The sequence below is a fragment of the Capsicum annuum genome, chromosome 1, assembly GCF_002878395.1.
Source record: "Capsicum annuum cultivar UCD-10X-F1 chromosome 1, UCD10Xv1.1, whole genome shotgun sequence".
In the NCBI taxonomy this organism is placed as follows: Eukaryota; Viridiplantae; Streptophyta; class Magnoliopsida; order Solanales; family Solanaceae; genus Capsicum; species Capsicum annuum.
Window position 1 is genome coordinate 43,419,067 of NC_061111.1, and position 12,080 is coordinate 43,431,146.

General features: G+C 35.0%; 2 protein-coding genes across 4 annotated transcripts in view; one reads left to right on the forward strand and one right to left on the reverse strand.

The window, feature by feature from the left end:
• The window catches only part of LOC107873024 (protein NRT1/ PTR FAMILY 7.3), a 7,632-nt gene extending 3,519 nt beyond the window's left edge, over positions 1–4,113 (forward strand). The window contains exons 3-6 of the mRNA XM_016719724.2: positions 1,425–1,539; positions 2,103–2,320; positions 2,432–2,991; positions 3,105–4,113. Coding sequence (XP_016575210.2) covers positions 1,425–1,539; positions 2,103–2,320; positions 2,432–2,991; positions 3,105–3,972 — 1,761 coding nt within the window. The 3' untranslated portion in view covers positions 3,973–4,113. The remainder of the gene's footprint in view (positions 1–1,424; positions 1,540–2,102; positions 2,321–2,431; positions 2,992–3,104) is intronic.
• A 1,279-nt stretch (positions 4,114–5,392) lies between these two features.
• Positions 5,393–10,424, reverse strand: LOC107873005 (arginase 1, mitochondrial). 3 transcript variants are annotated; one of them, XM_016719696.2, is made up of 7 exons: positions 10,253–10,424; positions 8,747–8,907; positions 7,934–8,093; positions 7,441–7,574; positions 6,560–6,769; positions 6,253–6,363; positions 5,393–5,950 (listed from the first exon to the last, which is right to left on the reverse strand). In XM_016719696.2, the coding sequence occupies exons 2-7, from the start codon at positions 8,885–8,887 to the stop codon at positions 5,666–5,668; spliced, it is 1,041 nt and encodes a 346-aa protein (XP_016575182.1). In that variant the 5' UTR covers positions 8,888–8,907; positions 10,253–10,424; the 3' UTR covers positions 5,393–5,665. The 3 variants fall into 3 exon arrangements, with proteins under 3 accessions (XP_016575182.1, XP_016575199.1, XP_016575190.1); XM_016719713.2 differs by having other exon boundaries at positions 8,747–8,898; positions 10,253–10,404; XM_016719704.2 differs by having other exon boundaries at positions 8,747–8,924; positions 10,253–10,398.
• Between the last annotated feature and the right edge of the window lie 1,656 nt (positions 10,425–12,080).

A 12,080-nucleotide genomic window follows, 5' to 3' on the forward strand; every position in this document is an offset into this window, starting at 1 on the left:
ACTAGAAACAACTAATTATGTTATTTTGTTTGTTGTCTTCTTACTTTAACTCCTTTTTCCAATCTCCAAACCTACCATAAATTAAATGTCTGGTCCTTTAGGATTTCTACGTAAATCACCATAATAAACTCTTTTTGTTTTTGGCAAGTGATGCCACACTTCCAAGATTAGTTGAATTTAATACAAGATTTGTTTTTTTCTCATTCAAAATTGATTATCCAATGTAACTTACCTACTTACTATTAAAATTTGCATTTTTGACTATGCTGAGGACTAAAATTTCTTTTGGGAAAAAGAAATTAAATGGTACTCCCTCTGTTTAAAAAAAAATGATCTTGACTTGGCACAAAGTTGAAGAAAATAAAGAAAATTTTTGAATCTTATGGCCTTAAATTAAAGTTGTGTCAAATGCACCAAAATACCTTTTAATCTTGTGATCCTAAATATGTCATGTGGAAAATTGAAATTAAAGTATTGCCAAAAAAGGAAAGGGGTCATTCTTTTTTTAAACGGACTAAAAAGGAAAGTAGGTCATTCTTTTTTAAACGGGGGGAGTAATAGCCAGAGGCGGATTCAGAATTTTAAACTTGTGGGTTCCCAATAAAAAGATTTGAATGTACCTTTTTAAAAAAATAGGCTGACCATCTAAAAATGTGGGCTAAAAAGAGAAAAAAAAAGAAGAAAATTTTACCTATTTAAAAGTATAGACCGAAAAGTCTTCTAAAAATAGGGGCTGAAAAAAGGATAAAAAAAAAACACGTCCAAGGGGATTCGAACCCGCATTGGAGCGGTAGAAATACATATGGGTTCCCTCATACCATAAGTTATCCGTCAGTTTAGTTTTGAGTTCCCACCTTTAAATATTTATATCTTTTAATAATATTTCTCATTTAATTATATGTCTTATGATAGCGATTGTGGGTTCCCGGGAACCCACGATCGCTGCCGTAAATCCGCCCCTGTAATAGCCATCTTTTGCTTACCATTATGTATTTTGTCAACTTGTATTTGGACTTTATGATTACCTCAATTTTATGGTGTCTACATTCAAATATGACATAATCCTATAAAAGTTATCCCTCTTTTTGACTCAAAACTTTTTTATAACTGTTTACAAGAAATGAACCAATGAGAAGACATAATTATCCCCTCTATGTCCCAGTCAATATTCTAAATTATTGTTATCTCAAAAATTTAAAGTAAGTCAAAGTCAAGTCAAGTACCAAAAAAGAAAATCCCCTACAACATTTTTGTTTGTCTTGTTTATACTAATTACTACTACTACTAGTATTTATTTTTGGTGGGGTGGGGGTAGAAAAGAAAGGGAGCATGCTTATATATATAATGTGAAACCTCATGATATTTCATGTTAAGATATAATAATATATTTGAAATTCAATACTCTTTTTATGGATGGCCAACAGGAAGGGAAAAAGAGACTTTTGGATTGTTGTACAAAAGATGGATCAACAGACAGGCATGGGAAACCAGCAATCAAAGCAAAAACTGGTGGATGGAAAACTGGATATCTCTTATTAGGTCTACTAATTATACTCTCATCACCACACCATCTTTCCATTTCATCACTCATTTCATATATTCCAACTAATTATATTATTATTAATACTAAGTAAACAAAAAGAATTCTGATTTACACACTTGAAATTAAAACAAAATTTCTGTTTCACTCAAGTAAAGATCACCACACATGCTTAAGCGTTCTGGAGAGTATAGGCCGTTTCCGAAATATCGACAGCTTAAAAGGACTTAAGTTATATACACTGAAAATGTAAAGAACTTTTACAGTATCAGTGTAATCTAAATATGTTGCTATACCATAATTACTTCAGGTTATCAGATCATATTTTTCATAAACACTACTACATGTAATTTAACAAGGCTAATTTTAAAATCTTTTGTGAAAAGGTAGAGAAAAAGATTCATCTTGTGGTTGAAAACATACATGTAGAGGAAGAAAGAAAATGAGGAACTGATCTAAACAGAACTAAGAAGTAGGAAAACCAGGACATACTCATGATGTTCCAAGCTTTTAAGGTTGCCTAGTTATAATATAGTAGTTTTTTGTTCTTTGATTGATGCAGTCAGTGAAGGATTGGCTGCAGTTGCATTTACTGGAGTGGAAGTGAACATGGTTCTTTTCTCAAAGACTGTCCTGAGGCAGTCAAATGCTGAAGCAGCAACTATGTTCAGCAAATGGATGGGAACACTTTATATTTTCTCTTTACTTGGAGCTTTCCTAAGTGATTCCTATCTTGGAAGATACCTTACTTCTGTTGTCTTTCTAGCTGTTATGAATGTTGTAAGTTGGATTTTTCCATAAACCCTTCTCGCCCAACAATTCTTTTTTAGATAATCGCCGCTTCTGAACAGTAAGGATTCATATAGTCGACCCTCAACTTGCTTTTTACAGGGTTTGGTGGTGTTGTCTCTGTTAACTCAAGCATTTATGCTTGAACCTGAAGGGTGTGGAAAGTTGGGAGAGCTATGTAAACCTCAATCACAAGTCGAGGTTGCCATGTTCTACTTATCGATATACCTGATAGCTCTCGGGAGTGGCTCTATAGAACCAGCACTAGCTACACTAGGAGCTGATCAATTCGATGAAGAGGATCCAGAAGAAAGTCGTTCCAAGACGAAATTCTTTAGCTATTTCTATGTTGCTCTAAACCTTGGATCATTGGTTGCAGAGACACTTTTGGTTTATATGGAAAACATGGGAAGGTGGATTCTTGCCTTTTGGATATCTACCGCTTGTGGCTTTGTTGCGCTTCTCTCGATCATAAGTGGTGCCCCTAGGTACCGTCACATTAGACCTAGTTGCAACCCCATTTCCAGTTTCTCTCAGGTCATTATCGCGTCTATCAGGAAAACAAAGCTTACAGTTCCTTCAAATGGAGAGGGATTATACGAAGCTCGCGGAAGAAATGAAAAGGACAGCACTAGAAGAATCTCACATACAGATGACTTCAAGTAAGCTTAGTTTGCGCTGTTTTAGGATCTGAAACTTAGCGATGATTCTCCATAATGCTGATTAATTTCATTAACTCGTACATATGACATGCTATTGTAACTTGTATGAACAGGTTTCTTGATCGAGCTGCAGTTATAACCCCATCAGACATGCTGATATTACCAGATAAGAGTGAAATTCCTAACCGGTGGAGGCTCTGTACTGTGACACAAGTTGAAGAAGTCAAATGCGTGCTAAGGCTATTGCCAATATGGTTCTGCACAATTTTGGCTTCCATTGTCTTTGTGCAAGTGCTTTCTCTCTTCGTCGAGCAAGGATCTGCAATGAACACAAGCACAATGATACCGGGGTTTCACATTCCACCAGCAAGCATGACCGCCTTTGACATCATAAGCACATCCACCTTCATCATTTGCTATGAGAAGATCTTGATTCCTCTGTATGTGAAACTAACCAAGAGTAAGCCTAAGCTCCCAAGTGAGCTGCAAAGAATAGGGATAGGATTGGTCATTTCAACAGTAGCTATGGTGATTGCAGGCTTGGTTGAGCAACACAGACTAAGATTTGCTAATGAAGGAGGGGAAGAGACGAGTTCTTTGAGTATTTTCTGGCAAACTCCACAATATGTGCTTGTAGGAGTAGGGGAAGCATTCATCTACGTCGCTCAGTGGGAATTTTTTGCATCACAAATACCGGATAGTCTGAAGAGCATGGGGCTTGGCTTGTCGATGTCTTCCTCAGCACTAGGTAGCTACTTGTGCAGCATCATACTAAGCGTAGTAATGAAGATCACAACAAGGCATGGAAAGCCAGGTTGGGTACCTGCAAATTTAAACGACGGACACTTGGATAGGTTCTTCTTCCTTTCAGCTGCTTTGACTGCACTAGATCTTGTACTATTCGTTATTTGCGCTAAGAGGTATAAGTCTATAGCTCTAGAAAAACGAGAGGTAGGACAGGAGATGGAAGCTACAGCTTGAACTAATCAAATTTTGTAACTCCTCCACAACAATTGTTTAGGAAGTAAACACAAAAAACTCAAGTGGACATTGTGGAGACTTACACAAGAGGAAAGAGGAAATTTGAATAGAAATTAAAGAATGCACTCTTTAGTTACTGAATGTTTTATGTCTCATGACAATCTTGGTATTGACAAAAACTCCTTGCAATCTTGATTTTGTTTATAATGTTTGACAGCTCATATTAATGACAGAATATGCATGTACCGTAAATCCGCTATAGCAATGGCTTGGGGGCCATTTTTAAGTTAGAAGATAGTTCACAATGGTGGTATATCACACACAAATTTTAACGATAATATCTATGTGATTCTAAAATTTTTTTTACTAACTGACAACAAAATGCACGTGTGACATACGAAATGCACATAAGATGCACGTACGACGCACGATATGCACGTACGCCAACAAGGTACACGCAAAAGCTAATTTTATTGAATATATCTGAAACATTTTATAAAGAGTTGGCTTTAGGCCACCAAATTTGTTGAGCCGCGGCCGCCTTGGTTTTCATGCTTTGACAGAGTTCACTCTCCACTCAAAACTTCACAATACAGGACTTGAAATCTTTCGAACATTGGAACAGGCACTAATTCCCCCTACTAACTTCCCCTTGCAGATCTTTAGCAATAGTTTCGTATTGTTGCATACCGATATCAGGTTAATGACTTTCATAAAGCTATTTTGGGGACCAGAGTTTTCCTTCATAATGGTGGTTACATAATTAGTTGAAGAGCAGATTTAGACAATATGCAGATTAAGCTCACCAGTTCAACAACTCACCACAAAAGAATATGTTTTAAAATGCAAAGCTGGGACTCCCTTAGGGGCGATGCAGCATCTAAACGTTCTGAGACAACCATGGAGCCGAGTGTCTCATGGATTAATGTCAGGGACAGGTGATACATATGCCTCATGCAACTTTATGCCATGAGTTAATTAACCCTGTATGACGAGAGAATGCCTCATACACCACTTTTGTATATCGAATTGTTTAGGCATGTATGCCCCCCAAACAGTTTCTGCTTGAAGTTCTTCTCTTCAACTACTTACGAATATTAAACGTGTTTTTGTTCTAAAACTATTAAATTGGTGAATTGAAATTCTCTGATGAGCTTACGATATACTTCGGTATGAGTAATACTTCGGTATGGTATTCAGTATTTCGGTATATCATTTATAAATATCGAATACCGTACCATATACCCAAAAAATTCAAAATGTTTACCACATACCATACCAAATATCATAATACCAAAACTACGGCATCAAAATTTTCGATTTGGTATGGTAATTCGGTATATACCATACCACGCCCACCCCAACTTGCACCTATGCTTTTAAAACGTTATAAAAGATTCAAAACATCCATACACAAACATAAGGAACTGCAGAGATAGCTTATTTTGGGAAACAAGTTGGCAGATAATCCAATCAATGACATGAAATAATATTCCCCATTGAGTAATTCGATCTTGCAATAGGAAACTGAGCGTCTACCAGACCTATCTAATACTTTAATTTTAAGTCCTAATGTGCTTTAGTGCTACAATAAGGTGAATAAACACTTTGTTGGTGCTTATCCTCCGTCAAACTTTCCAGTAAGGATGAGTATAAATCTAGCGTTCTCCATTGGACGCATGGTCTGTGTCCTTCATAAATTTGGAATTACTGCAGGCCACTTGGATATCTTGGCAGTAAGTTCTCTTACCAGCTTCGCAGCAACCATTGCAGTCATGCCATCAACAGTGTCGCGCTGTGGGTTGAACTCAACGACATCAGCACCAACAACATCAGCTTGAAGGTTATGCAGTATGTTTAAAACATCACGGAAAGAGAGACCCCCTGGCTCTATATGAGATACCCCAGGAGCAAATGCTGGATCCATACAGTCGAGATCCACGGAGATATACACGCCCTTCACACCTTCTCCAAGTTTCTGAATGTACAAGAATAATATTAAGCTCTTGAGATTATCAATGAAGCAAATACATAATGAATTCCACCGTAAAGACTATCAGTTGCTACATTTGGTAACTAACCACAAAAAAATGAAATCGAAGGGGATAACTTATAGTAGGATATACAGAGCAGAGAGAGAAATATGAGAGTAGTATGCATCTGGAATAGACTCGGCATATTCAGAATTCCTGAAGTGAGGAGCACATTTGCAAGGATATAATTTGAGCGGAAAAAACAAGAGGGCAAGGGAAAGGAAAACAATGGTAAAGAGAGACAGACCAGATTCTCCAAATATTCGCGGTCTCGGGAAAATGTCCGCATTTCATATTGCTCCACACCAAACCTTTTTCCTTGTTCCCGACCTTCTTTATTAATTGATCTAATTCCCACCTACAAACAAGATCAAATGTTCTGGTAAACAATTTATATCGTTTATGCTTGCAGGAGTAAGCTCCTTGTAAACCCCAAAATTACATCATTCAACAGCTTATCCTATCGCAACATAGATCTCCTCACAGCATAATGCAAAAAAGTACTATGCAAAGTTATACATGCTTCATTCGTCTACAGAAAGAACTTAAATTACTTGCAAAAGCCGGCGAGCATAACCACCCTCCATTATCCGTGCAAAGCTTGATGCATGTGAATATTTGTTTCCTTCAAAGGCATGATAAATGTCCGGATGAGCATCGAGGTGGAGGATATCAATAGGTCCACCAAGCTTTTCAGACACCGCTCTTACAACAGGATAGGATATAGAGTGATCACCCCCTAACACCAAGGGGCGCAATGGATCCTGAAAAGTCAAAATGGGAATTAAAAAAGGCAAATAAATATGCAAAGGGAAAAAATTAGAAACTGAAGCATACAGGCCTTGCGTAAGAAGAAACTACTTTATGTAGAGTTCCGAATTGCGACAACTGTTTTATCCAGTCACCAAAGTATAAAGAAATGTTTCGATTCAGAAACAAGGGGCAAGTCGTGATAAGAATAAGTATTGATGCTTCATTGAATAACAGCTGGGCAGAATTGATTTCTTTCATTCAAGTGAAGATCTTTTTTATCTTGTTCTCAATGAGATGAAAAAATTGGCAGGACTACCCTAGCAGCACAGAGAAGGCACAATAATTGGATGCCTAAACATATAGACATCAATAAACAGTTTTGAGCAGGTCCTCCAAGCTTCAAAAATCACGTTATGGATAAAAACACCATGAGAAAAGCATGAGGTCGTGAAGAGAACTCTCTTTTTCCTTTCAAACTTTTCATAAACAAATTGGGGGTGGGGGATGGAGGTATGTTAGAAGTCTGATATATCGTTATAAAGATTATTTTAGCAAATTCCCTAATTTAATGGGTGCAGGAGCCTCTCCTGCATCCTAGCAAAGGCCTATGGTATTAGTACGCTTCCCCAGCAGAAAGGACACAAATACTTTCCCAGAAGTTGTTACATAAATGATGGTTTACCTCCTCCATAACAAGCTTGACAGATTCGCTTATGATACTCATCAACCTATCATCATCCACGCCTGAGTCTCGTAACTCTTGAACAGGCACATCACCGACATCAGTTAAGATGCGTGGATCATTTAATTCTTTTCCTACACAATAGAAACAACTTGTTTAAATATAGTACAAACTTCCAATATCAGTGAGCTAAAGGAATGTCAATACATGACTCTATTATGAAGATTGTAGAGGTTTAGCAAATTAGACTGAATGCCTAGCTGTGCAATTAATTAGACTGCATTTTTTTGTTTTCTCCATAAAGTAGAACCAAAATCTCAACCAGAATAGATTGATATTGAATAGAATGCATATAAAGCTCAACTCACTATTAATTGAATATGTGACTGTGATTGACAATCCCTAAAAAAATTATAGGTGTTTTGAAACCCATTTGGTCCAAAGTAAATAATGTGAAGAATAATCTTTTTAACAGGTAAATAACTTGACTAACCTTCCTCGGTTGTGGAGTTTGTACTGCCACACCACATAGCCTCTCGTATACGAGGAGGAGCAAATGCGGGCCCCTGGAGAAATGAAGAGTTATGTCCCAGCGGAACCCCAAGAAGAGACGTTGAGGCTGCAGTACCTCCAAGAGCACGAACAAGCTCTCCCTATTAAAGAAACTTGAAAAGATCAGGAAGGGAATCACCTATTCACGTGTAAATGGTGTTATAGGAAACAAGTTACTACAGCAACCAGTAGGTTAATCCGAATGAGAAACAACAACCTTAAAAGGTAAGCTAATGTTTTGTAAGAGAATACAATCGAAGTAGCTGCTTCTTCTTTCGCCTAAGTGCTATCATCCTTAATCATGATGAAGAAATTGACCATTATCATATTAGGATACAACTACCCCTTGTCCATTTCGTTTGTGTGATTAGATTAAGTGAAAATGCAGGGACACAGATCAGGCAGTAAGGAAAACAATTCAAAATTCTTGAAATACATCTGCTGCTGACAAAATGTTTAGTCATGTTTATCAATTCCAATCACATACGGAACTTTCTTTCAATATGATATTAGTAGACCAGTGCTAAATTTATACACACCCACACCATTAAGGATCACCAAGATAAACCAAAAGAAAGCTTTCAATCACTGATGATAAGCTGTTAGTTCAAGATCTTTTACAAAAAAGGTTCTACTCCAGATATCATTTCATTAATAGCTAACTTTAGTAAAAAGAAGAACTAACGAATGCTAATGAGAAGCATCTCATCATACAAACGCCACTCAAAATTACATTCTTCCAAGTCATACATACCTTAAGTTTTGCTCTTTCACGAATAAGTGTAAGAGATGCCTCTATAACACGATTCTGTCCTATTTCCACCAACTCTTTTGGAACATTTGACGCATGTAGTTTCTGCAAATAGTGGATTCCCATCCTCCCAGCACTCTTCATATTTGTTAATTCTGATTATCCTACAAAGTCCAGTCAACTTTTTTTTTTTGAAAAAAAAAAAAAAGAAATCTATAGCTGCAAATTAGACAGGAGTAAACAATCAAGAAAGTAGCTAACCGGGCATGAGGCTAAACAATAAATGAACCAGATATAAAATGTGATCTATCTTCAGTAGCACCCATGTTTATGAGCAAACATCAACCACCAACATTCTGTTTGGATGGTTGTTACATGTTGTGATAATGTATTGTATTGTTTTGATGAATACAGTGTTTGGATAGATTGTACGTTTTCCGTGGTTACATAAAGTCATATATCAGCAATTTTTAATGATAAACTTCATGAGAAGTATTGTACATGGTAGAACTAGTATTAAAAAAGGTAGGATAAATGCAAAATAAGATTATTAAATAATAAGTAAAGATACAGTACGAAAAAAAGCAAGGTAACAACGCGATCACATCGAACCGGTCATTCCTGAAAATGGGACTTTTCACATTACCTAAGGATGGATTTAACAATACCATACAATAAAGTTTAAGTCATAATCAAACAAACATAGTATTTAAACTAGCAATGCAATACAATACAATAGCTAACAACCATCCAAACAAGCTGCAAAGTTGCTCTGTACTCTCCTTTTGAAATTCCAAAAAGAAGAGAGAACACTCAACAAAGACAACCTATTTTGCATCCTCCACAGACCCATTAAGACTTCAACCAAATTATGGTGAAATTTACAGAAACAACACTCTGCTTTTACAAGAAGAGCTTTTCACCTCTGCAGTAATTTATGGTAAAAAAGTTTGTCTCGTCTTCAAAATTTTGTGAACATAGAGAAAGGAGCAACGATTTTTCAGCACATCTCCCTATGTAAACCAAAAGTAAAAAACTTTTTTTTTCATGGACTGAAAATCCCCCAAAAAATAGGAATTTTCTCTCCTCAATCCAAACCCATGTTCATATAATTTGATTAATCAACAAAAAGAAAAAGAAAGCAACTTTCTTTAAATTCCCATCATTATTCGTAAAAGAGCTAAGCTTTTCTCAGCAACCAAACTGAGTTCTAGGAATAGTAAACCCAAACAACAACAAAGATATCTAAATTTGTGGATTAAACAACACAATAAATTCCAGAAGCAAAAGCTCAATTCTTGAAGGCTGTAGAGAAGGCACATGTAGTAAAGGGTAGCCAGTCGAACCCCCTCCCCTTGTCGAAAAATTCTACGAAGTTTGTAGGTTAAAAATTATTTTTCACATATACATATCAAATCTTCAACACCCTTACAAAATTTCGGGCCTCGAACTTGAAGGGGGTCATAAAATAGGTACAGAAAAAACAAGAAAGTGATATGTATATCATACCTGCAAGAAAGAGCGGTGACTGATTAGACAATGAACTGGGAATTGGGTGAGTTGGAGAATCAAACACATGCAGTCCTTTTTATAGTAGTTGTGAGATTTGGTGCTTTTTGCAGCGAATGGAGTATGCAAATGGGACACTACTAATATTGTTGGGAGCAAAGTATTAGGAACAGGATTAGTGTAATTTACACGTAATCACTCACTGGAAATTGGACACTATTACTCCCTTCGTTTCAAATTGAGATGACATATTGATTAATAAAAATAATAAATAATTTTTTATTTGAAAAAAATAATTAGTATAAAATATGAGAAGAAAATTGTCTCTTTTTTATTAACGAAAAAAGAAAAATTAAATTAAAAAATTTGAGACGGAGGGAGTAATATTATTGGGAGTGAAGTATTAGGAACCGGATGAGTGTAAATTAATTTACACGTAATCAATCACTCACTGCTAAACCCAATCTATCCCTCTGACTAAATGGATAAAATATCCAACAGTATACACAATTTAAATAAAATATTGACCTGATTGTTATTTAATCACATAAACTTGTTCTGCCGTATTACACTACGTGTGAAAAAACATTTAGAGCCCCGTTTGGATAAGACTAAAATTTGGTCAAATTAATTTTTAATATTTTTTTTAGCTTTGTAAGATGTTTGGTAAAATTTAAAAGTGCTTAAAAAGGCTAAAAACTGATTAAATGAATCAAAAAGTGAGAAGTTGTGTACCTCAACTTTTTGTTTTTTAGATTAAAATTCTCTTAAGTTTGACCAAAATATTTACCTTTTTATCCCTTATATTTTCCTCCAATTCCAACAATATCCTAAACTTGTAGCCCTTGTATATATAGTTTTTTTTTCTTTGCCGCTTCGCTTCATCTCTTCCCTCCAATTTCCTCTTCATCTTTCTTCTTTATTTTCATCGAATCCATCATTAATCGGAGGTTTAGTCAAAAAAATTATTTTAAAATTAAAAATTAAAAATAATTCACCTTATTTATGGTGTTAACAATTTTAAGGATATTTAAGTCATTTTAACAACAAAAAAGTGATTAACATCACTTATTTACAAAACGCATCAGCAACTTTTTTCCAATTTCATCACCTCTATCCAATCATTTATCTGCTTAATTTATAAGCACTTATTTTAAGCTTTTAATCACTTAAGCGAAAAAATTATTTTCTTAATCTTATCCAGACGGGCTCTTAGTAGAAGACTCATGTGTATTTATAAAACTAGAGGAGCAAGGCCCGTGTCAGCACGGGCCCAACATTAAGATATTTATTTATCTTTTCAATCTTGATATATTTAAATAAAAAAAATTAATAAAAGAATTGCATGTATTTTTTAGGATTCATCCGGAATCTAGCAGGAGTTTAACATATGTTATTTTAATATGTATTTAGATAGTTTAAGTTGTTAATTATTGTAATTTATAATATTTTTATGTAATTTTCAAATTAATATACGTTAATTTTTTTGTCCAAATTTTTGTGGCATTGATGGTCAATTATATTTTAAAAATAATTTAAGTTTTTAATTATTGTGATTTATAATACTTTTCTTCTATTTCAATTTTAGTGACACTGATATAATTTTAAGAGTCGACCAAATATTTTATATCTTTTAAATTTTTTAAGTTGTTAATTATTATGATTTATAGTATTTTTCATGAAATTTTTTTGAAATATATAGCGTATTAAATTGTTTTTAGATATTTTAAGTTGTTAACTATTGTAATTTATAATACTTTTTATGTAATTTTTGAATAATATATGTTACTCTCCTTGTCCAGAGTTTTGTGTCGACGATAGTCAATTA

Bases quoted from the DNA above. Each gene is read 5' to 3' on its own strand.
- LOC107873005 (XM_016719696.2), bottom strand. From the start codon at position 8,887: ATGAAGAGTGCTGGGAGGATGGGAATCCACTATTTGCAGAAACTACAT. The intron at 6,770-7,440 runs GTAAACCATCAT...TTGACTTTTCAG, and splicing joins TCAAGCTTGTTATGGAGGAG to GATCCATTGCGCCCCTTGGT. The intron at 6,364-6,559 runs GTAATTTAAGTT...TCTTGTTTGTAG, and splicing joins ATGCTCGCCGGCTTTTGCAA to GTGGGAATTAGATCAATTAA.